The sequence below is a fragment of the Typopeltis vanoorti genome, chromosome 19 (genome assembly GCF_054136105.1).
Source record: "Typopeltis vanoorti isolate ZY-2024b chromosome 19, IOZ_Tvanoo_1.0, whole genome shotgun sequence".
Classification (NCBI taxonomy): Eukaryota; Metazoa; Arthropoda; class Arachnida; order Uropygi; family Thelyphonidae; genus Typopeltis; species Typopeltis vanoorti.
Window position 1 is genome coordinate 44241297 of NC_143567.1, and position 26809 is coordinate 44268105.

General features: G+C 37.5%; 1 protein-coding gene across 1 annotated transcript in view; it reads right to left on the bottom strand.

Moving 5' to 3' along the window:
- Nucleotides 1–21402, bottom strand: part of LOC150096052 (Golgi-associated PDZ and coiled-coil motif-containing protein-like) — a 171168-nt gene extending 149766 nt beyond the window's left edge. The window contains exon 1 of the mRNA XM_090408808.1: nucleotides 21126–21402. Within this exon, the coding sequence (XP_090264934.1) occupies nucleotides 21126–21341 (216 nt within the window). The 5' untranslated portion in view covers nucleotides 21342–21402. The remainder of the gene's footprint in view (nucleotides 1–21125) is intronic.
- Between the last annotated feature and the right edge of the window lie 5407 nt (nucleotides 21403–26809).

The following is a 26809-nucleotide window of genomic DNA, read 5'->3' on the forward strand; positions in this document are numbered from 1 at the left end:
CAACATGAAAGACATGTAAACTGAATGCCTTGGATTTTTCAAAAATGGTAGAGTGCCATGAATGTGGTATGTATGCATGGGAAGATGCCATGGATGTTTATGTGGAGAGGATGAATAAGAGAAAGGAGCGAGTGTGGATATGTAGGAAGTGCAATATTCTGATGGACCATAAAGCTGGTTTAAACATGAGTAGAGTAAATGGCATCATACCTGAAATGGTGGTCGAGGAAGATTTTGCGAGTGTTCAGAAAGTGTATGGAAGTGATAGCAAGGAAAAGAGTTCAACTGACAAAGCGTCGGATAATGATGTTGAAAAAAGAGTGCAATTAGTGGTAAGATGGTGAGTGGGGTTAATGGCAAACAAGCTTGTATGATTGACAATAAGATAGCAAGAGTGGATGATAGCAAAAAAATGACACATGATTTGAAAGCTGAGTTGGTGAAGATGAGGCAAAAGATGAAGCAGATGCAGAGTGAAATTAAGAGAATTGTAGACATATATGGAAGAGTGAAGAAGACTGGAACAAATGATGTTGGTATAAAAGAGATAAAGACAGACTGATGAGTGGTATTGTGTGGAGATTCAATTATTAAAGGTGTGGTAAATGAGAAGATGGACAAAGTTTGTTTTCTGGGAGGTAAAATGAACAGTGATTGAGGCATTTGATATGAGGAGTAAACAAGCACAAAAGAGTTGGTGACAGTAGTAGAAACAAATGATTTGTCTGAGAACAAGGAGAATGTAAGATTGGATATAAGAAGGTTCTTGAGAAGGATAAAAGATAATAGTGTGATAGGAAAAGTAGTCAAGTGTGTTGCCCAAGTATGACAGTGATGAGATGAGGTGAAGAGCAAGGATTATGAATGATATGTTAATAGAAATGTGTGAAGAGAAAGGAGTGTAGTTTGTTAATGTGTGGAATGAATTTGCAGGATGAGTTGAACTGTATAAGAGCGATGCATTTCAATGGTTTTGGTGTGAGTCATTTGGAGAGCGAGTGCTGCTGGAAAGTACGGTAATGAGTGTTGAGAATGAATCTAAGCAAGTAAGAAGGGATGTAAAAAAGGGGAAAGAGTAAAAAAGGAGAGATTGAAGTGGGTAGCATAAGTGTGGAGAATGAGAAAACAAGTGTGCAAAGCAAACGAGGAGACTCAGGATAGACAGGAAAACACAGTGTGAGATGTGTGTATGTAGACAATAAGGGAATGGGATGTATTGAGAACAATTGGATTTGAAGAAGGTTCTGGGATGGGTAAGGAGAAAAGCATTGTATATGAATGCTAGAAGTATCAGAAACAAAGGAAATGAAATGGTTGCATTGATTGAGCTTGTTCGCCCAAAAATTGTTGGAATAAGTAAGACATGGCTGGATGAGGATGACATCCTGAGAGGAATAGAGATGGAAGAGTATGATGTTTTTCATGAAAATAGAGAGGGTAAAAAGGTGAAGTGCTATTGATGACAGAAAAGAGTTATGTCCATACAGAGTAGAATTGCAAGTGGCAGTGGGTGGTTTTAAGGCAGTATGGTATGAGATAGAGGTGAAAAGAATTAAATACTTCATTGGATGTTGCTACAGAACTGAAAATGTGGAGGGTAGTGACCATGAAATATATAAGCAAATTAGCTAAGTAAACAGGAAAAGGGTGATAATTATGGATAATTATGCAATATAGACTTGGATGATGAGAGAGCAACTGAAAGTAAAGAAATGAATTTCGAGTGTTTCGGGGGATAACTACCTCAGACAGTACATAACAGAAGGAATATATGGATTTAGTCTTGGATTTGATCATCTCATCAGAGGATGCCATTATAAATTAGGTGTCAAATCTGCATCCAGTTGGTGAGAATGACCATGAAGTGATTACCTGGGTAGTTGCCAGCCATGTGAGGGAAAGGGTATATGTGAAACTACAATGTTGGTGATTATGAGAAGCTCAAGTAGCTGTAGTAGGGAATGAGGAACAGTTTGGAATGAGATCAATGGTTGCTTGGGTGCTATTTACAAACTATCTAGTAGAAGCAATATCTAAATGTATTCCAGAAGATTAAATAAGGTAGGTGTGAAACAGAGATTAAGCATGCAATACAGAGAAAGAAGGCATTATGGAGGAAACATAAGATGAGCGGTAATTATTCTGTGAAGCATACAAAAACATGAAAGGATGGCGACTCAGTTGGTAAGGTTAGCAAAACTGCAGTACGAGTAGCAGTTAGCTACTGAAAGCAAAAAAAAAAAAAAAAAAAAATCTAGGGAGTTCTTTCGACATATAGCCAGCAATAAAAAGAATGATTATGGTAGGATGACAGTGATTGGAGAAAAGAGTATAAGGATAACTACTGCAGAGGATATAGTAGAAGTATTTAATGAGCAGTTCATGTAGTTCTTTCATCCTTGTAAATGTGACATCATTGTGAGTGAGAGCAGTAGATGATGAAGAGGAGAGACTGACTGAGAGAGTGAACAAGAGGTATATGGGGGAAATGAGCAAAACCTGATGTTAACAAGGCTGTGGGACTCAATGATATATCACCACGTATTTTGAAGGAATGTACCAGGAAGTTGGCATCTGCCTTGGCATACTGCTTCATAAGGCAGCGAAAACCAGAATCGAGTTGACAACATCTTGCATGGACGGCATGGATTTGTGAAAGGGAGCTCATATTTTAGTAATCTAGTTACTTATTACAATAAGGTAACAGCTGCATTAGATGAAGGAGATGGATACACAGTGGTAAACTTAGATTTTGCAAAGACTTTTGATAGATTACCACCTGATAAGTTGATAGTCAAACTAGATCAGATGGGGTTTGTATATTAGACCAGTGCATTGGAGTAGAGATTGGCTATCTGATAGGTATCAGCAGGTTGTGTATGGGGAAGCAATATTCCAGAAGGGAAAAGTCACTAGTGGTGTGTCTCAGGGGTCTGTTTTAGGGCCATTGTTGTTTAACCTGTATATTAATGGGGACGATTTGAATGGGGATATTCAGTTGTTTCCAGATGATACAAAGTTGAGAAGAATTATGAGGAGTAAAGCAGATGTGATCCTACAAAAAGACTTGAATAGACTGAATAGATCGAGTGAATAGGCACAGAAGTGGGAATTCCAGTTCAATATTGCAAAATATTACTATTATTATTTCATGGGAGCCTCCATAATTCAGTCATTATAGATGAAGCCCTTTGGTCGAAAAGACCTGGGTTCAAGTCCCATCAGTGAAGTGAGGAACCTTTATCTGGTCTCTTTCAATGAAAGGTGAGTTAGCCGGTCTCATAAGAAGGTAGGGAGTTTTTTAATCAAAAACATGGGTTTTTCGTCCAACAGAACAAGCAAACCAGCACCATGAACATACGTATCTATAGACATAGGACACACTGGGAGACATAGGGCTAACCACCTTATCCATGTTATGGTTGCAGTTGCAAGAATAAAAAGCCTCGACACCATGAAAGGTAAAAGAGGAATGATTAAGAAGAAGAATTATTTCATGGTGTCTCCATGAAATAATGCATGGAGCATCTCCATGGATTACTAAGACTCATCATGGGAGACCCAAACTATCAACACAATATCTATTGTACTTCTCCTTGAAACTATTAACATACAAAGCATGACTCAGGCAAATTCATTCATTCACATTGTCCTCACACTCTTGCTAACCACACTCTTACCTAGCTTTCAAAAATGACCTGTTGTTCTTTCCCCTCTAGCCAAATGCTAAAACAAACCCTGCATCAATCTGACAAAATCCTTTAAGTAACTTAATGTTTCTATCATATCCCCCAACCCTTTTTGACTATTAACCAACTTTTGCAACCCACAAACCCTATCCTCCTAGAAAGCATTCCATACACTTCTCTGAGCATAGTAATTCATATATCTTTGCATCAAGGCTTTATAAAGAGGAATGATAAATTCCCTTATCTCTGCTTGTTGTGTTCTTCAATAACCAAGTAATCCTGTAAACTGCCCTCTAAACTTAAACTCTGCCTACTAGGAACCCCAAATCCCTGGCTTCATCAATTTCCTGGAGTACAGTTCCCTCAATGTGTTACACAGTTTTTACTCTGTGTATCCCAAACTGGATAGCCTTCAACAAAATAAAATCAACAATTACCAACCAAAACATAGATATAGACATAAGAGCCCATCTTTTCAATAGTCACATTTTACCAGCATTAACTTATGGCAGTGAAACATGGAACACAACTTTAAAAGAAGAACAAAGCTTAATAACAACTCAATGTGCAATAGAAAGAAGAATATGCAATATAAACAAAATAGACCATGTAAGACACACAGAAATCAGGAAGAAGTCTGGACCCACAGATATAATAAAAACAATCTACAACAGCAAAAGAAGATGGGCAGGACATCTCGCCAGAATGAGAGACAACAGATGGACAGTCAGAGTTACAAACTGGTATCCGAGAGATACCAAAAGGAAACTTGGAAGACCATCCTTAAGGTGGGAAGACCCAATGATTAAGAAAGTTGAAAGAAAATGGAGAAGAAAGGCTCAAGACAGGAATAGCTGGACTCTTTACGACCTGCAGTCATGGAGAAATCCTGACTGAAACCACAGGTCCATCAAGGTAATCCCAAAATGCATAACTTGATACTTTTCACATTAAATTGACATCCATTAAGTTTTACCCACACTATCAGCCTATTTATATCATCCTGTAAGCAAGCTCTCTACATCATCTTGATTAACTACTACCCTACCCAACTTTGCATTAACAGCAAACTGAATATCTCCCTTCAAATTATTTCCTATATCATGTATGTAAAAATTAAACAGCAGTGGTCCAAGGGCTCTGGACCACTGCACATCACTAGTCATCTACCTTCTTCTGGCTTCTGCTCCTCCATATGCTACTTTTTGGTGTCTGTCCATAAGCCACTTTTTAATCCATATCACCAGTTTCATATCCATCCCCATTTGTTGTAGTTTGTGTAACAGAGTTCCTGTCAAACATCTTTGCAAAATCCCATAGTACCATCATGTAGCAATTTCATTTATCTAACTCAGATGTCACTATTATAAAAGATTATTAAGGCATGACTGACCCTTCACAAAGCTGTGTTGCCCTTCAAAAAGCATCATATTCTTATCTACCCATTCCTGAAGTCTCATTTTGCCCAACTTTTCTAGTAATTTTATCACCACTCCTGATATACTGATTGGCCTATAATTTGCTGCCACAGATCTACCTTTATGCAAAGGAATTATTTTACCCTTCTTACTCTCTCTGGGGACTTTGCCAGAGCCAAGACTGAAATTAAACAGTCTAACTCATCACCATTTCTCCTACACATTCTCTTAATACATGAGCAGATACCCATCCAATCCTACAGCTGTATTTGCATTCAGATTCTGCAATATCTTAAGTACCTCAAAGTCATCAGCCTCTGTTCTCACATCAGTCCCTGTCACCTCTGCCATAACATTATCTTCACTTGGGTCTTGCAAAATGGTCACAAACACAGATTTCCCATGCTGGTAATCAAACCCAAGCTGACTGCATGAGAGACAGGAATGCTGACCACTACAACTCATGAGAGTTATAAGGTTTAATTAAATATAAGATTTAAAATTTTGGAAAACAAAGATTAGATGTAGAATTTAATTTTGCTGAGGATATATTGTTGGAGGCAGAGGAAATAAAAGATCTTGGGGTGATGATGGATAAGGATCTAAAATTTAGAGGAGACATTGCTAAAATTGTGAGGGCAACACAAATTCTGGCAATGATATGGAGGACACTGACTTGTAGAAGCAAGGAGATTCTGGTTCTATTGTACAAGGCCTTTATTAGGCCAAGTTGGTAAGAGATTGTTATAGGATTAACAGTGAAGAGGTTTTTCATAAACATGTGGGAGATGGAGGGAGGACAAGAGGTCATCCCTGGAAGCTGTATAGGGAGGATATGAGCAAGGGAGTGAGAAGCATAGAGTTATGAATGATTGGAATGCATTGCCTATATCTTTTACCTATATCTGCAGATTTTAAATGTACAGCAATCCCTCAATTAATGCCTATTGCATTCTTTAAAACAGGTGTATTAATCAAAAAGGCACTAATCAAATATAATAACCTATGGAAAAAAAGTATAATTTGTTCCTCAAATTTCTTTTTTGACCCTTGTCTCAGGGACTAAGTTAAAGGAAAACCATGTAGCTGAAAGACAATAAAACATATTCCATATTCAAAATATAAGTTTATTATTCTACTTCTTAACAAAGAATTGAACTAATGCAGTTTGGTGGCCATTGTTGTTTTTTTTTTTTTTTTTTTCATACAACTGATGGTATGGCCCTATTGCCTTTTCTACTCTTCTGCAAATTTTACTGCTTCTCTCTTCATCAGGATCAGCCTCTAAGCACTGCTGCTTAAAATCTTTGTACGAAAAATATTTTCAAATCGTTTCTGTGAAATCTCTTTTGGCTGACTGTCGGTGGTTAAATTTTCTTCATATTCTTCAGGATCTTCCCATTGTGCATCTATTAGCAGGTCGGAATCACTCAATTCCTCAGAATGAGATTTAATCGACTCTTGGATGGTATCATTCAATCTCATCAAAACCCAGTTCACACCCGATATTGGCAATTTCCTCAACAACATTATCCATTTCATGACAAGTATGTTATTTTCGACCACAAAACCAATGTAATTAAAATAACTAAACACTGGGTTTATTATTATTATTATTCAGGCCTCCATGAAGTCAAAAGACTCATTGTGGGAGGTCCTTCCTAAGAAACACAAAGTCTATCAAGACTCATCGAGGGGAGGTCCCCCCCCCCCCCCCAAGAAACACAAAGTCTATCATACCACTCCTTGAACTCATTGACCGTTCTCGCTCTCACCATTCCATCAGGCAATGCATTCCATGGTTCAACCACCCTCCATGCAAAGAAACCACTCCTCATCCTCTTGCTCACAGTTTTCTTTCATAACTTCCAGAGATGGCCTCTTGTTATCACTCCTTCCCACTGTTCAACCAAGTGAAAGAACTCCCCAGTGTCAACCCTGTAACCACCTCTCAACAGTTTAAAAGTCTCAATCATATCACCTCTCCTTCTTCTATCCACCAAACTCTGCAGTCCACATTCCCTCAGCCGATCCTCATAACTATCATTGTACAGTCCTGAAACCATCTTTGTTATCCGCCTTTATTGGTCGTAAAGATTTAATACTACTAGTCACCTACTAGTTTTGCCACATAACCTAGCGGCTTCATCTGGGTTTTGATGGACAACTGATCAGCAATGGATACCCTAAAAAAATAGCACAAAAGATTACTACTCTCTCTAATCCCTCTCCAACAAATTCATGGCATTCATTACAAAAAATCAATCTCCATCCCTTTTGTGGGCAACTTTGAAAATATTGCTAATTTCCTGATATCTCACAACATTAGAGTAGCCTTCAAACCCAACATGACAGTACGAAATCTGTTACGCTCACCCAAAGACCAGAACTCTTTCAATGAATGTCCTGGAGTTTACAATATTCCATGTTCTTGTGGCCTTAATTACATATGGCAAACTGAGAAGTTTAGATAAGACAAAAGAAGCATATTGTAGGCATCGATAACAACAGAGAGGACAGTTCAGGCTTGGCATTCCATTTCTCCCACACCCACCACAACATTGAATGGGAGAGCTGCATGCCATATATAGAAGATGATTACAGCTCCCACAACATCAACGAGGCTACAATGGTGATCTACTCACAAGGTATTCTAAACCGAAACCAAGGGATGATTTTGTGTGACATATGGAAATTGCTCATTAAGATCTCTAAACACAGCAGAGTTTAATTTCTCTGCTAACTATCGGACGCACCTCTGAACAATGACTGACCATGTGCCAGCATCCACGCTCCACATGTTTCTGTTGTACTTGTGTAATGGTTCCTACACATTCGGTATTTTTTTTAGTAATGTATTGATTCATAATTAATGCTTGTTGTGTTGTATATTCATATTTGTATGCCCATCAAAACTCAGATGAAGCCACTAGGTTATGTGGTGAAACTAGAAGGTGATTAGTAATATTAAATCTTTATGACAAATAAACCCAGTGTTTAGTTATTTTAATTACATTATCTATTTCATTTTAAAAGCCTCTAAAATCATTTGCAGTGTGAAAGAATGTGCTTCTAAATGGCTCACATTTTGCTAGCAGTAATTTCATTCTAAGATTGATGAATATTTTCAATAGCAGATTTAATATTAAATTTCTTCCAGAATTCTTCTAATGTCATAGAATTCTCTCCGGATGTTGCTTCGATTACCTGTTTAAATGTTCTTCTCAGGTGGTATGCCTTAAAGGGTGCGATAATGTCCTGGTCCATAGGTTGTATGAGAGAAGTTCTATTTGGCAGTAAATATATCATTTTAATGTTCTAACACAATGAATCAAGAGAAGAAGGGTGACCAGGTAAGTTGCCTAAAATAAGCAGAGCTTTAAAATCAAGATTATTTTGTTTGCAAAAATTCTCAACTGTTGGACGAAAATAACTTGTGAACCATCTTTCGAATAAAGCTTTAGTAATCCATGCTTTCTTGTTAGACTTCCAACTAAAGGGGAGGAAACTTGATTAATGTCTTTGAGGGCTCTAGGAAGAATGGGTTTTAACTTTAGATCACCTTTGGCATTGCCACCTAATAGAAGGGTGATTTTATCCTTTGCGACTTTATAACCAGGCTGAGATTTCTCTGATTTGGTCAGAAAAAATCTTGAAAGGCATTTGTTTCCCAAAAAAGGCCAGCTTCATCGACATTAAATATTTTTGGTCACAACAGCCCCTTCTTCCACAATTTTCTTCAAAATCTCTGGATAATTTGCCACCTCCTTATCTGCACTTGCAACTTCGCCTGTTATTCGAACATTATGTAGGCTATTTCTCTTTTCGAAATGCTCACACCACCCAGCACTAGTGTGCAATTCTTCTTTTTCATCATCGATAGTCCTTTCTTTCAAGGTTGCAAAGAGACAATGCTTTTGATTTAATAACGTCAGTGCTTAGCGGGATCTGTTTGTGGTTACAATCTTCGATCCACGTAGAAAGAAGGCTCTCTAATTCCATCATTATAATACTTGGATTTCGAGTGGTCTGCATGCATGATGAACTTGAAGCAGTCTTACCTTTCTCTTTGTATTCAGCAGCTTTGCTTAAAATTGCTCTTATAGTTGATTCACCTATTTCTTTGTTCTATCTTTGCTCTAGACTCACCTTGTTCATTTTTCTTTATTATTTCAAGTTTTTCTTCTAATGAGATTACTTTTTGAATCATTTTCACACTTCCACTTTTTTTGCTCACCAATTCTTTTACTCAAGATTAAAGGTTGGGAAAATACTTTAAAATAAAAAAGTAAGGAAAACAATTGTAAAGGAGGCACGAGATATGATCAGCAAAACGCTATGCAATTAGCAGATAGCATAAATTTTGGTGGTAAATTTGAAACAGTGTAGTATGCCATTAAAAAATAACTTTGTAAAATGTTTTAAAAATCGGTAACTAAATTATTTCATCCTGGTGAGGACTTTTTAAAATAGCCATAAAAATGTATAGATAGAAAATTTTTTTTAAGATGTACACAGGGACACTAATTTGGGTATAGAAAAAAATGACGCGCTAATCAAAAACACGTTAATCGAGGGATTGCTGTATTTAAGGCACCATATGATGAGCTGGGTGTATGACAAAGGGACCGCCTGTGATGAGTCTTGGGATAATGACAATAATAACAACTCCTCACCTCAGTGATGTGACAAATTCTTGCCAGGTGGTCCTGTTGTAGGTTTTTCTTGAGACTTCACTCTCCAATGATCAGTTGCTTGAAACCCCATCCATCCATTTCAGTAAGGGTTGACCACTCCCTCCTTGTCCATAATTTTATTCTCTGTTACTGATTACTGTTTTTTTGAGAAGTCTACCTTTTTCTACATTTACAAAATATTTCAGCTTTCTCTTTTCGGTACTCTTAAATCAAAGTTCGAGGGATCCTTTTTAGGAACAGTCTATTTGTTCACCTTTTTGGTGTATGAAATCCTCAACAGTCTCCTGTAACATTTCAAACTAGCTATTCTTTTCTTATCATACTTTTTATATACCAAACATCACATCCATAAGTAGCTGCTGAAAAAACAGCTGCATCCAGAATCCTCGGCTTGTTCCTGATGTGATGTCCTTCCCAACTTTAGATAGGTCCTTGACTACCGTTCCAACTATTCCAAATATTCTGGTGTCTTCTGAACAGCAATTCTTCACCCTTATAGCGGATCCCAGGTACAAAAATTTCAGTTTGATAGCAGGCTCAACACACATTTTCAGGTTGATAAATTAATTCAAGAGTTGTTGCATTAATTGATCAACCTGATAATATGTTGAGGAAACTTATTTTCATTACCTTACACCATTTCACATAATGCACATTTACTAAAGGAAGTCTCAACTCATTATACTTCTCAATTATCTGCCTAAGGCAAAAGATCTCATCTCCTCACATTTCTTAGCATAATAATTTGTCTCTGTAGAAAGCTTTCACCGAGCCTATAAAGTATATTATACTTGACAAATTATACTGTTGTTTAATCCTTTACCAATGTGTAAGCAAACAAAGGATTGAGACCAGTTGTGATCCTTCCCCTAATGTTTTTACATTACAAGATACTGAAGCAATGCAATTAACATGAAATCAACCTCTATATACAAGTAAATTAGTCATTAAAATACTTCATAAAACAAACAAGAATATAATTACTCAAGTATAATATACTGTGTCCTTGTCCTGCCTGATGTGCTTTCTGACTTCTCTATGTAACCTTTTATATTCGTCAATCCCCTAGTCTGTTTCTCCAAACTCTTCCTTTTGAACAAATGTCATGTCAATTATGAAATCCATGAATCTCTTGGGATTCTACCTGGATTTAGCTGTTTCTTGGTTGCATCCTGTATTATAACCTCAAATACTTCCCATAGCATTTCAAGTATTTAACTCCTCAATCTCCAAAAGGACATCCAACCTTTTTTTGTAGTTCCTTCAAAGGAACTACAAAAAAATTGGTTTACTTTCACATATAGTCTAATGCAGGGGTTCCCAACCATATGCCCGTGGGCACCATAGCGCCCGTCGACCAATTTGTGTGTGCCCGCCGCTGTTCAACCGTGTGCCGTATAGTTTGAAATAATCACGCAACAATTCATGGCATGCTTTATGACGCATGCGTTAATCTCACATGATGAGTATTAAACGCATACAATGTAAAGTAGACGTGCATTCGAAGTTGTTCATTCCAGTTTAAGAACTGGAATATCATCATATTCTCCTAATTATGAAGCACTGGCCAATGAAATGCAATTCCAAAGATCACACTAACTTACATATATATATTTAAATTTTTATATAATGTAAACTTTTAAGTAATAAAACATTTAATTATAATATAAACTTTGTATGTATTCATTTACCAAACGAATTCAAAAAATTTGTTTGAAAAAATAGATGGTGCCCATCGCCCTATCGGTATTTTAGAATGTACTCTAGGAAACAAAAAGGTTGGGAACCCCTGGTCTAATGAGATAGGACTCACTGGGAAGATTTTCAGGCCTCAATCTTACTTTAGTTTTTACTAGATGATCATCTGTGACACATTCTGCTCCAGTACAATGTATGGACATCAAAGATGCTTGGCTTCCACTACTGGAGTGCTGGGATGTATATCAATCTGGTGTCATGACCTATAAATGTTTGACATCCAAGTACATCACGTGTGTCTCTTGAAGTAGGCATTGGCAATAACTAATATGTTAGTGTGAGCAATTCCAAGTCTTTCACCATTGGCATTACATGCTCACAGAGATGAAACCCGCCACACTCAAGCCTAATGGTCACATTCCTTTCTACTTTTATGCTGAATTCTCCTAGAATGAAGAGAACACCTCTCCATAACAAGCAGTTCAAAACAGTCTGTAGGTTTTTATAGAATGCCTCACTCTTTTCATTAGGCCTATTTGTGTAGGGTGCAAAACCACCATGATCGATATACTGGTAGGATGAACCTTTAGTCTAATAAAAAGTATACTATCATTTTATGGGTTTATAACCAAGAAGAGGTCTTTGCTGAGTATTGAGTACCACAGCTGCCCTGTGGTGCTTTGAATTTTCCCCTGAATAAAAAACTAGCTCATCATCCTGCATTCTGAAATGGCGCCTTCTCCATTCCACCTGGTTTCTAATTGTCACAATGTTAATTCTGTACTTCTCCATCTCTCTAAAGAGCTATGACATGGAACGTTCAGAGCTACAGAGTACCCATCTATAGCTCTGGACATCTGCAAAGTTAACCTCTAAAGATAATCTCAGGTCCTCTGTATTTCTCATTTCCAGTAATAGTAACCTGCACTGGACACTAATATACTTCTTAAAGAAGTGGCAGAATTGCAGAGGCCAATTCCATAGAATAGGTAAAATACGCATAGATCTCACTGATCCATGCCTTTTTATTCTTTATTTGAAGTAATCCTTGAATTAATGAGTGATCACTTTGCATAGGTATATCATCCAGATGGGAATAATGCAGTAACTATTATGAGATGATTAATGTGAGAGTAGAGGAAGGTGAACTGAAGTTGCATGCTTACTATTACAAAATCATGATGCAAACATGGCTGTGGCATTATATACGATATTTACCTGTGTATTATGAAGTTGAAGAGAAGTGGTAATGCCTCTATTTATCATTCTTTCCTTCCACTTTGCTAGGCTTCTGGCAAGGTCTTTTTTTGCTGAGTAAAAAAAGGGTAGGACAGTTTCATTGTAAAGAAGAAGGTTCTAAGGCAGAGGTAAATCACAGATCATTCAGTATCTCAGGAGTGGTGGTTAAGATGTTGGAAAAGTTTGGTTAAGATCATAATCCAGGAATGGGCAGATAGAAGTATCATGTGCTATGGCAGTGTTACTTTTCTTTAATAATTGTCCCTTAAAGGAATTTTGTAGTTATATTTTTGTCTGATCACTCTTAATGAAAATTAAAAGAATAACACACTTTATACTTACTATTTTTTATTCAATGGGATTCCTGGGCCTGGTTCTTTTTAGCTAAATACTCAATGTTTGTTTGAATGTTAGATAGCTTGATTCTAATGTCTCCTCTTAAACATAAATCAAATCTGTTTCATTCTAAGATTTTATTTGCTGAACTAAACCCACTTTCAAGTATTTTCCAAGACACTTACACTGTGTGCAAAGGATAATTGTTGCTGGTTCATAGTGTGGCAATGAAAACTTATGCAACTTGGCCTGAAAAGATTACAACCCATGAATTATATCATTAGGACTGCACTGCAAAAAAAACTGATTATTTGAGAGTGGTGACGGACTGGGAGTTAAACATTTAGAGAACATATTGCAAAACCAAGCACAGAATCGCTTGAATGTTGAAAAATGCACTGAGAAATGGATGCTGTTTCTCTTTATGGTTAGCAAGAATGCAAGATCTTTTTTTTTTGTTTGTTTGTTTGTTTTTGTAAGTGGAAAACAAGTGGAAGGGTTGCCAAATGTCATTGTGAATGCAATGTCAGTGAGTGAGTTTAAGTAGAGATAGGCACTGTGTGAATAATGTTTAATGCTAGCCATGGATGTGTTTTGGGATCCTATGGAAATTCCTAGCTTAATAATAACTTTAGCCTTCATTGTTATTTTTTCAAGAAGCAATGAGTTGAAGGCACTTTGTCACAAGAAGAATTACGATTTGCCTGACTTAATTCTGGTAAGGATGGAGGTTACATCTGCAGCAAAAATACATGCTGCAGATGTAAGTGCCCAAGTGAAAGATGCCTAGTACTTGCAGCAACTGTTGTTCTATGACCCTCATATTGAAGAAATAACAAAAAAATGGTAAAGCCAACCACACAAGAGCACTGCTTAGGGTAGGAAAAAACTGTTCTGTTATCAAGTTCATTATGACTACAAATGGCATAATACTTAAAATGATCCTTTTGGGACTTCCTCCTCTTGGAAGAAGGATTGGGAGAGAAAGAGAGAGGGTAGATCTCACTTGGACTTGGAAGATTCACTTGAATGAAAAATATTTGATAAGAGAAATTCCCTCTAATAATAAAGCTGTAAGGAAAGGATATCAGACTTCCAAGATGTGTCTTATGTTTTTCCATGTCAAAGAAACCCAATACTAAGTGATAATTTTTGAAGAAAACAACAATAATGGATGTTTTCAATCTAACAAGATGAATCTAATGTTATAATATGTCTGGAAACCAATTTATCTCTTGGGGGGGAAAAAAAAAGTTACTCTGGAAACCATTTTTTCCAAATAACATGTACAGACTGCTAGTCACAGCAACTGAATGATAATTTGGATCCTTGCTTAGTTTTGGAAAGGCAGTAATAGCTATGTCATTTGCCAAGAATCAAAACTACTGCTCACACAAAACTCTGTTTAGATGCAGGGCTAATACTATAGCAGTTGATTATCATTGTAGTAAGGAAGTTTTCGGTTGTTTCTTGAATGCTCCTTTGTAATTTCCAGGCCCATACAAAGTGAATAGAATTTTGTTTTCTACTTTGGATTTTAGGTCTGGGAATTTGAAGGAATAACAAGTGTGTTTTTATCTTGCACTACTTTGTGTCGGTTGATCTGGTTACAACTATAATAGTTTCTGACCTCTGGCATGTTGAGTATGAGGAAAGATTGAGAATATGTAATTTGCAGAGTCTGGTGGAGAGAAGGAAGAGGGGAGATATGATAGAGACCTACAAGTTGGTAAGGGGTTGTTATAAGATCAATGGTGGAGAAGTTCTACAGAGAATAGTGGGAGATCAGGGGAGAATCAGAGGTCATCCCTGGAAACTTTATAAAGAGGGTGTGAGTAGGGGAGTGAGAGGCAGGTTTTTTTCGTGCAGAGTTGTGAATGATTGGAATGCCTTGCCTGAGAGTGTGGTGTCTGCAAGGAGTTTGAGTGTGTTTAAGACACGGTATGATGAGATGTGTGTGTGTGATAAAAGGACCTCCCAGATGAGTCTTTGACTCCATGAGGTCTTGTTTAATAATAATAATAATAACTAATGCCTATTTGCAAGTTCCTTTGGCCTTGATGACACATATCATGTTCAAGCGTGACCATACTTTAAAGCAAGCAAATTTGTTGTTGTAAGATATTTGCAGAAAATATCACAAGCTTTGCTCAAAGCTATTCTTGTCTGCTGTGCATTCAGCATTCCATCATGGTTTAGAAAAAAGTAGAAAACAGCTATGTTTTAGGTATTCTGCAGTTGAGACACCTTCTGTTATATAGGCTAATGATTCACTGTGTAGTTCATAGGAGATAAGCTGATTGTCACAGAATCAAATTTTGCTAAGGAGGAAAAAAGTGAGCCAGTCATCTTGCTCTAATTTCCATCATGGCGCTCATAGAGTGCATGGTAGCCCAAGATCAAATACCACAGAATGATCACTCCCATAAGTTATCAATTTCCTAATCAAACAGAAGTAAGAGGATGAGCAGACCATTAAGTCACTGGCGGCAAACATTCCTATAGGCATACGGAAGGTGTTACTTCCTGCATTTAAGAGGGAGAGCTTACTGTCATCAAGCATAGTTTCTCTGACCTTACCTCTGTTAGCATATGTATTATTCCACAGTCTTGTGGCCAAATGTACAAACTATGCTGAGAACAGATGTACAAACTTTAATTTTTTTACTGTTAACTATTAACTATGTGGAATGACTTTCAGTAATGGGTTATATAATAGTATTTATGTAACTTTAAGAAAGAATTACATAATCTATCAACTAAAATGACAGATAATTAAAATTTATGTATAGAAATCAAATTTAGCAATGTACAACATATCAATATTGTTATGTTTGAGTATAAATATCTAAAAAAAAAAAAAATTAATGCATTAAACATTTTATATCTACCCTATATATATATATATATATATAATGATAAGCCTTTTTATGTAACGTTTTTTGTCAAGTTATTTGAAACGTTTTGAAACTGAGTGTCGAGTCTTAAAAATTCAAGGAGAACCGGCCTACCAGTCTGGAACTCATGGGGGGGCGCCAGGGTGGAAGCACCCCCCTTTCGAGTTTTCAAAATTCAAGTCATCAGAATTCAAGGAGAACCGGCCTACCAGTCCGGAACTGGGGGGGGATAGTCGCCAGGGGGCAGTGTCCCCTAGTGTGTGTGTGTATATATATATATATATATTAAAAGGGAGAATAACTATGATTAAATATACATAAGCCAGTCTTAAGTGGGGAACTGCATGTATTAAGGTTGATTACTTGGTATATGGTTTGCATACTGTTCTTCCTCCCCCTCCCCCAAACACCAGCCTTGAGTTAGCTGGTCTCAGAGTGTCCAGTTTTCTCCCTCACAAACATAAAACCAACTCTAAACACCTTTCATTAAGTATATATCCAGGTAGAAATACAATTTAAATAATTTGTATAGTTTGTACCATTGATATCCTAGAAGTCTTCCGGTGAAAGTTTGATGAAAGTTTGGTAATAGTATCTGAGAATTTGACTGTAATGAATATGACCATGTTGCCACCTATTGGTGAGAGTGATCATAAGGTCTTGACCTGGGAGGTGGCTAAAGGTGTGAAATTTGTGATTAAGACAGGGTATATGTGGAATTACCGTGCTGGCAAGTATGACAAGCTTAGGAGATTGCTTGGATCAGTGCCATGGCATGTACAACTGCAAGGGCTGGACGTCGATAGAGCATGGGAAGTGATCAAAGAGCATTTACAAGAGGTTATGGCTGATTGTATACCTAAGGTCCGAATAGTGAAACAAGGAGGGGTTAAATGGATGAATAACACCATTAAGCTTGAGCTGCAAAAAAAGAAACAACTATGGAGGGAATTTAAAGAAAGGGGTGACCTGCAGGCACACGAACGGTATAAAGTACAGGCTAGAAGGGTAACGAGTGTGGTAAAAACAGCAAAAGCCGATTATGAAAGGAAACTAGCTATGCAAGCAAAAGAGAATCCCAAACAGTTCTTTCAATATGCTGCAAGCAAGAAAAAAACTGTACATGGCAAAATGATTTTAAGGAATGACGATGGTAAAGAGTTCACTGAACCAGTCGATATAGTGGAGTTACTGAGCGCGCACTTTGCAAAAGTATATCATCCAGGTGGTGACGTTGAAAAAATGAAGGAATCATTAGTTTATATGGGAATTGTGATGAATGAAGTGGAGGTGAATAGTCTATTACAGAACCTTAATGTGAATACATCTGTGGGATTGGATGGTATACCGGCACGGGTCTTGCATGAAGCGGCTAATGAATTATCAGTGCCCTTGACCATGTTGTTTAATCTGAGTCTCAGGTCTGGCTTAGTCCCGAAGGTGTGGAAAGAGGGGAAAATAGTTCCACTGCATAAAGGAGGATCCAAGACTATGGTTGCAAATTACCGACCGATCAGCATATCAGGAGTCGTTTTCAAGGTCTTGGAGAAAGTAGTCAAGGGAAAAATACAGGAATGGATTGATGAAAATGAGATACTGTACAGAGGACAGCATGGCTTTGTGAAGGGTAGATCATGCCTCAGTAACTTGCTCAGGTTTTATAACAGGGTGACGGCTGAACTGGATAAGGGAAATGGGTTTACAGTGATACTGCTGGACCTGGCAAAGGCGTTTGACAGGATACCACATGGAATTCTAATCCGTAAACTACAACATATGGGAATGGATATAGGGTTGGTGAGATGGATAGCTGGGTGGTTGATGGAGAGATATCAAAGAGTAGTTTATTCAGGAGTAGAGTCCAAAAAACGGCCTGTGACTAGTGGTGTGCCACAGGGTTCTGTTCTTGGACCACTGCTGTTTAATCTGTTCATTAACGATATAGGGAATGGTCTAAGTGGGACAGTTCATTTGTTCGCTGATGATGCAAAGTTGGGTAGGGCGATAGTGAATGCAGAAGATGTCAAAGTCTTGCAAGATGACTTAGATAGATTGGAGTTCTGGACTAAGGAGAATGGATGTCAATTTAATGTGACAAAATGTAAGGTTATGCATTTCGGAGTGAAAAGATTAGCAGCAGTATACCACATTGGTGGAACTGTACTCCAAGAGATTGATGAGGCCAAGGACTTGGGAGTATTGGTGGATAGGGAGATGAAGTTTAGGGGGCACATTGCGAAAGTAGCTAAATCAGCTCATCAACTCACTTGGTTGTTGAAAAATACCTTGACGAGCAGAGAAAAACAAGTTATTGTACCTCTGTACCGAGCCCTGATAAGACCTCATCTCGACTACTGTGCCCAGATTTGGTCACCTCGGTTCCTTCTTGATGGGGAGGAGGTTGAGAGGATCCAGAGGCGAGTGACTAAGATGATAGCAGGTCTATGGAATGCACCATATGAGAACAGGTTGAAGATTTGTGGGTTGCAGAAACTGGTTGATAGGCGAAAAAGGGGAGATATGATTGAGACATTCAAATTGCTAAAAGGATTCTATAGGATTAATTCAGATGATATTTTTGAGATCAGGACTGGTGGTGGGAGAACTAGGGGACACCCATGGAAGCTGGGCAAGAGCGTGGTTAGCAGGGGTGTTAGAGCTGGGTTCTTTACTTTTAGAGTGGTAAATGAGTGGAATAAGCTGCCAGAGTCTGTTGTGGGTGCTATGACAGTGAGCGAGTTCAAGGCAAGGTATGATAGATACTCTGAGAATGTTGAACAGCTGTGTGAACATGATGTTTAGGGCCTCCCTCGATGAGTCTAAGGACTCCTGGAGTAGCCCGTTGTAATAATAATAATAATAATAATAATAATAATGACGATGATGATAATAATACAAGACTGAGAGAAGGTTCAAACATGAAATGACAGTTGACTAGTATAAAACCAAAAAAAGAATCTTTGCGTTCATCTTTTTAGTATCTTTAGCTCTGTACATTGTGTTCCATAAATACTTGCTAACACAGATAAACAGATAGTGCACTGTCTTTACAGTGTTCCGTGTACATGTTTATGGGATAAGTACCTAAGCATTCAGCTAATATTTTGTTGTAAGACTTTGTTGGAGAAACCATTAGAAAATCAGCTATGACACCTGTTGACTTATCGTCGAGACATTAACAAAAGAAACGAGGAGGGAGTATATTTTTTTGCATGGCAAAGAAAAAGTTGGAATAATTTGTAGCCCTGGTGATAATGGATTATAAATTTGCAATGGGTTTTGATTTTCCATTAGGCAGTCCAATTATTTCCCCCCCACACACACACACACATTTCTGATCGGCACATTTATAATTTACATCTGAAGAAATTTAGAATGGGAAATGCAACTCAAATGAATAAATTCATTGGTTAACAGGTCCTAACATGTTGTGATCTTACAGTTTTGAGAGGTCAAATTCAATTTTAACCATCAATCCACTGAATTCATGGACAAGATATACTATACAATATTATTATTATTATAATTAACAGAAAACTCCATGAAGTCCATATACTTATGAAGGGAGGCCCTAAACATTATGCCAACAATGTTCATGTAATGTCTATCATGCTTTGCTTTGAACTCATAGTCATGGCACCAACAACACTCTAGCAACCTATTCCACTCATTCTCCACTCTCCAAGTAAAAACCTAGTGCTCACAACCTTGCTAGCTACACACACTCCTGCTCAATTTTCAAGGATGATTCCTAATTCTCCTACTTTCAGACTTGTTCTGAAAAATTTCCTCTGTGTCAATCCTGTAAAAAACTTTCAGTAATTTGTACAGGATTGACACAGAGGAAAATTTTCATTTCCTATGTGAAATGAAATCTTTCATTTCCAAAAAACCTAAGTGACCAGATATGTGCACTGCAGTCAAGATGGAGTCTTATCCAGGGTGTTCATTAGAAACCAAGCAATCTGATGAGCTGGTTTATCCACTTTTGCAGTATCCCATATAAATTTCAACTCCTTATTCACCAACACCCGCAAATCCTGGCTTCTTCAGTTTTCTGGGGTACATTTCCATCAGTATGGTACACAGCTGGTAATCTTGTCATCCCAAACCACCCAACCTTATGCTTTGCCACATTAAACTAGTATCTATTCTCCTTTGTCCATACTGCCTTTGTTTATTTAATTCATCCTGCTAAGTTTTAACATGATCTTTGTTGACTGTTGCTCTATCCAATTCTGCATTATCAACAAAAAAAAGTTCCCTTGGATCATTTTCTATATCATTAATGTACAAATTAAATAGCAGTTGCCCAAGTAGAGCAGCCTGTAACATGCTACTAGTCATGTGCCTTCTACTGGACTCTACTCCTGAATAAACTACTGTCAGGTATCAATCCTCATTTACTGCAATTTATTTATTACAAATCCATGCAGTATCCTGTTAAAAAGCCTTTGCAAAGTCCAGCAACATCACAGTATATCCATTATCTTTATCCAACTGAGCTGTCACTGCTTTATAAAAAAGTTAAATAAGTTACCTACCCTTCACAAAACTATTGTGCCTTCCCCCATATGGTTTCAGAAAGTGTACTGTTTAAACAGCATACTTCATACTTGTGCACATGAAATATGCTTTACTTCAGCACTCCTTTCCAAAAAATGAACTTTTGATATATTCACGCTGCTATATACGTAATTCACATTTCAACTTATTCTTTCAATTAAGAACTCTTTTTATAGAAAAACTTTAATTGGGTTAAACCACAAAACAAACAAAATACTAATATATTATGTTACTGAATCTAAGTTAAGCACTCCATCTAATTTTTATTAAAGCTGAAAACATTTTTTGATAGGCTGTTTCTGTGAATAATCATGAAATACGTCTGATTTCACGTGCATTAAAGTATGCATTCATTTGCGTCGTTATAATTAATTCTTCCTAACGCAGTTCGTTTTATTTCATGCGTCTGGGTTAGAAAGCAAAATTTAGATTCGATGCCAATTCTCTAATGATGCTTTTAATACAGACAACTTCATATACTGACACTTAAAATGTTAGCTTTTCTATTCTAAATCGGATATATGATTTTAAAAGTTTGTACATTTCAGGACATTTTAATTTTTTTCTTAACTGAAATTAACATACCTCAACTTTTACACTATTTTCAAACACTGTTTGCGCTTTATGAGAAAGCTGTGCGAATGCTGCACTTAATGCAGTCATCTTTTGACGACCCTCAAATGTTATTTCACACTGATCTTCATCAACTTCTCCCAACAGGATATCTAGATCCACAAATGCCTTATCAAATTCCTTTTCCAGTAATTCTATCCATTTCATCCCCATTATCCCAGAAGACATAGTCGATAAACACCTATAAAACTACAGATGAAGTAGAACAAACTTGTCAAAATTATTTTCGGCGTTTCATATGGAACACATCACACATGCGCATGTGATGTTTCGCCGTAGCTAAACATTTCTAATTTTTAAATATAAGCCATTTTAGTTTGAGAAAAGTTAAATGTATAAAAGTTCACGGAAAGAAAGGGGGCGGGATGAAATAGAAAAAAAGAAAGAGAGGAAAAACATCCGCTTTAAATATAACGCTCGCTAAGAGACATTTGCCTTCACAATAGCAGAAATGACTTTTAAATACACCAGTATACAATTATTATTATTATTATTATTATTATTACGGACGACTCCAGGGAGTCCTTAGACTCATCGAGGGAGGCCCTAAACATCATGTCCACACAACTATACGACATTCTCACAGTCTCTATCATACCTTGCCTTGAACTCACTCACCGTCATAGCACCCACAACAGACTCTGGTAGCTTATTCCACTCATTTACCACTCTAAAAGTAAAGAACCCAGCTTTAACACCCTTGATAACCACTCTTTCCCAGCTTCCATTGGTGTCCCCTAGTTCTCCCACCACAAAGTCCTGATCTCAAAAATATCCCTTGAATTAATCCTATAGAAACCCTTTAGCAATTTGAATGTCTCGATCATATTATTATTATTATTATTATTCCTGATACTTCCAAGGAGTCCGAAGACTCATCGCGGGAGGACATCTTCAACTGTCTCTACACCTTACCTCTACTACGAATCAACGCCATCTACCGCCCACCTCCAACACCACCACAACTAGTAATTTTTGTCAGTAAATTGCGTGTGTTCTGAAGGGCCGATTTGTATGTATGCGGGATGAAAAACCCGAGTTTCCGGGAGAAAAAACCCTGCTACCTCCGTATGAGATCGGCTAACTCACCATCGATTGAAATTGACCAGATAAAGATCCCTCCCGTCGCGACGAGAATCGAACTTAGGCCTATTCCAATCGAAGGGCGCAATGTACCGTCGTTATTCCAATTGCGCTACGGAGGCGCTTAATATCTCCCCTTTTCCGTCTATCAACTAATTTCTGCAACACACAAATCTTCAACCTGTTCTCATAAGGTTCATTCCATACACCTGCTATCATCTTGGTCACTCGCCTCTGGATCCTCTCCACCTCCTCCCATCAAGAAGAAGAAACTTAGGTGACCAAATCTGGGCACAGTAGTCGAGATGAGGCCTTATCAAGGCTCGGTACAGAGGTACAATAACTTGCTTGTCTCTGCTCGTCAAAGTATTTTTCAACAACCAAGTGAGTTGATGAGCTGATTTAGTCACTTTTGCGATGTTCCCCCTAAACTTCATCTCCCTATCCACCAAGTCCCTAGCCTCATCAATCTCTTGGAGTACAGTTCCACCAATGTCGTATACTGCTGCTAATATTTTCACCCAAAATGCATAACCTTACATTTTGTCACATTAAATTGACATCCATTCTCCTTAGCCCAGACCTCCAATCTATCCAAATCATCCTGCAAGATTTTGACATATTTTGCATTCACTATTGCCCTACCCAACTTTGCATCATCAGCGAACAAATGAACTGTTCCTCTTAGATCCTTCCCTATATCCTTAATGAACAAATTAAACAGCAGTGGTCCAAGAATGGAACAAGTGCAGAAAATTTTTGGGATCTCTCCCTGATGTAATGAAACCCACGAGATTACTAGTTATTATCACCTACCACCTTCATGGTGTTCCATGACTTGTAAGTCACTTCTCTTACTGTATATTCCACCACACACACACACACACACACACATATATAGATTATGTACAAAATACAGATACTTAATTCTTTATAAATAAAATTATGCATTTTTTAAACTAACTAAATATTTATCCGTCATATTTGCATATGGATTGGCAGAAATGTGCATACAATTCACTGCACAATGCAGTAACACAACACACAGTTCAATAGTAATAATAATAGTGGAATGATTTTAGATTAATATAGATAATTATTCTGCATTTTGTCTTTTGTGTGTTTCTTTCAGTATTTTTAAATTTTTTTTTATAGATTCAGTATTTAATACAGATATTTTACTTCTCTACAGATATCCAGCATATAAGATACTGAGCACATTCTTTCTGATATACATGTTTGTTTGAGTGGCATTTCTGCTTTCTTCCTCGAAACTTCTACAGAGCTTATCTGAGGAAGATATAGATGGCGGTGGTTTCATGGTTTTGTTTCAGTACCCATCGCGAACGAGGTGTAGATTTAACTGTTCATATGTATTGGGTGGGCGAATATACACTCCCACCGACTACCACTGCATGAGTATGGTTTAACTTTTTGAAGGAGGGGTTGGATTTGGTTATGGTGTTTGTGTTCTTATAATGGTGTCTGATACGAATATGTTATAGGTGTGTGTGTGTGTGTGTGTGTGTGTGTGTGTGTGTGTGTGTGTGTGTGTGTGTGTGTGTGTGTGTGTGTGTGTGTGTGTGTGTGTGTGTGTGTGTGTGTGTGTGTGTGTGTGTGTGTGTGTGTGTGTGTGTGTGTGTGTGTGTGTGTGTGTGTGATTTCCCTCTAATTTTCAGTCTCACTTTAATGTCTATATAGCCCCTGTTTCAGTTCTCTGTAGATCCAATAAATAAAATTTATTGGATTTATTGGTAGCGTACCTGCTACTAATGGCTCATGCAAAACGTTAAGCAAGTTTGAACGCGGTTAGTAGTTTGTCAGCAAAGGTTGGTCAATTGGTAGAACCTCTGCTACTAATGGCTCACAAAAAGTTAAGCGTTTGAGCGCGGTTAGTAGTTCGAAGGGAAAGGGTTGGAAGTAGTTAGTAATTGAACTCATCGTTCGATGCTCGGTGAGTCTTTGGACTCCCTGGAGGTGCCACATAATAAAAAAAAATCAGCTAAGTTAACGCCTATGTTGTTCCCGTATAGGAAGTAGGCGGGGCCGTTTACCCTATCTAACTTTTGGAGATTGAGTGGGCAGTTCAATCTCCACTGGTAGCCAATCAGAGAGATGGCTGGCCCAAGGCTATCACTGATTCATCGGTACGCAGTGAAGACGGCGGCAAGGTAGTGCCGCCATCTCGTGGTCTCTAACCCTACCACAATATTTTTAATGTCTGAAAATAGTGTGGGTTCTACGGTCGATTTTCTTGAGTTTACGGGACGGAAAAACCCGGGAGAAAAAACCCGCTAGCCCGTGCCAGAGATCGACTATCTCGGAAACCGGCCGAAAAAAGTCTTAGAAAAAAGTTCCTCTAGTCGGCGACTAGATTTGAACGACCAAATCCTTTCTTCGTGCGGTCAAGCACTGTAGAGTGCAAACGCCACTTCTACTGATCGTTCGATGCTGTTGACACACTCTCCCTCGATGAGTCGTTGGACTCCCTGGAGTTGTCACATAATAATAATAATAATAATAATAATAATAATAATAATAACAGTTGTAACCTGTTAAGTTTGTAGTCTGTGCAGAATGCGATGATATAATTGCGTATCTTAAAATGTTTTCACATAATGCTTTATAGATTAGTATTTTTTGTGTATTTTGGAGCAATGTTTTTAAATTGATGTAGTTTGCTTGCTATTATCCTGAGTTTATTGTGTAGAAAATTTGTATGGCTGTTCCAACTTTGATCAGCATAAAAATTGGAATAGCATCCGAGATAACGTGTTGTTTTCACCCGTGTGATGGTTGTGGTTTTAGGATCAGCGCTTCATGTATAGGAGGATGGATGTCGCACGGTGAGATATTTAATATCTGTGCGTAGGGTCTGGGGATTTTTGAATATCATTAGATTTATTTTTTCAGGGTTTATATATATATAAACCTGAAAAAATAAATCTAATCATATTCAAAAATCACCAGACATATAAATTATATATATATATATACATATCTTCTTGAAAAGATGTAAGTTTTCCTCAATTATTCCAAAGTTCCTACAATTTAAAGAAATCATTACTACAGAAAGAGCGCACCGAATTTATACTAAAGCTAAACTAGATCTTTTAACGGAGAGGATTTGCGATACAAAACGCAATTTATCTTTGCTTTTCACAGAAAAAACATCATTAGAAAACCAATTAGTTAGCAGCCTGCTTAGACCTTAATTCTTGGAATTAGATTAAAGAATTAAGTACACGCCGCGCATTACGATATCAAAACTTAAACAAACACAAGCTAATCAGAAAGTTCAACTTACTGAAGTCAAGACAAGAAAGGTCTCCTCTAAATAATTATCATAACAGACTTAAAAATTTGGTGGTTAACAAATCGTCTTACGTGCTAAGTCCTGATGAAGAGAAAATTCTCTAAAACGGTCTAAATTTTGTATTGGCAACAAAAATGCATTCCTAAAGAACTACTTTTAACTAAGATGGAGAAAGCAGCTTCGCTACTTCCTACAGCAGACGCGAGTTTACTTGGCATAGAAGCAATTCTTGCAATCAACAACGCAAAACCTCCTTCTGATTATCCCCTGGTGAGAGACTTGCAATTAAAAATCTTCGAATTAACAAGGACATCGTCATCTTAAAAGCTGATAAGGGGAATGCAACTGTAGTTCTAGATAAAACAGACTACCTGGAAAAAATCTTAACATTGTTAGAGTCAGATAGTCATTCGGAAATTGAGAGGGATCCAACAAGAGAAATACACATTAGAACCAATAATCTCCTACAAAAGATCACAGAAATTCCACGAAATACACGGCTTTCCATCCATTCTTTACACCCACTGATTCCAAGGCTTTATGGTCTCCCTAAAGTACATAAAGAAAACTATCCACTGAGACCTATAGTAGACAGCATTGACTCACCCACCTACAGATTATCTAAATATCTCGCGTCATCGTTAAAAGCTTATGCGGGAAAATCTTCTTATAATAAAAACTCAACAGATTTTGTCTCTAAAATCAAGGACTTTAAACTCAAATCTTCTGACATCTTGGTAAGCTTTGACGTGGTAGCACACTTTACCAACATTCCGACACAAGAAGTTCTACATATTTTACAGAACAAGATTTCAAATAAAATGTTCTCTCTACTATCTCACTGTGTAAACTCTGGCTATTTTGAATTCGAAGGTAAGCTATATAAACAGGTCAAAGGATTAGCTATGGGAAGCCCCTCGCTCCTATATTAGCCAACATTTTTTTCGAGGATTTTGAATTAAAAGGCAATCTCCTCTTTTAGTTTAAAGCCAAGAATTTGGCTTAGATATGTGGACGATATATTCCTCATATGGGAGTATGGTATTGAGAATCTTCACAGGTTTCTCAACCATTTAAACAACCTCCATCAGGATATAAAATTGACCATGGAGATTAAAGAAAATAGTTCCCCCTGTTTCCTTGATATTAAACTCACCAAGACGCCTGAATCAATAAAAGTCTCTATATTTAGAAAGCCAACACACACACGGACAGATATTTGCATGCGTCCTCACAT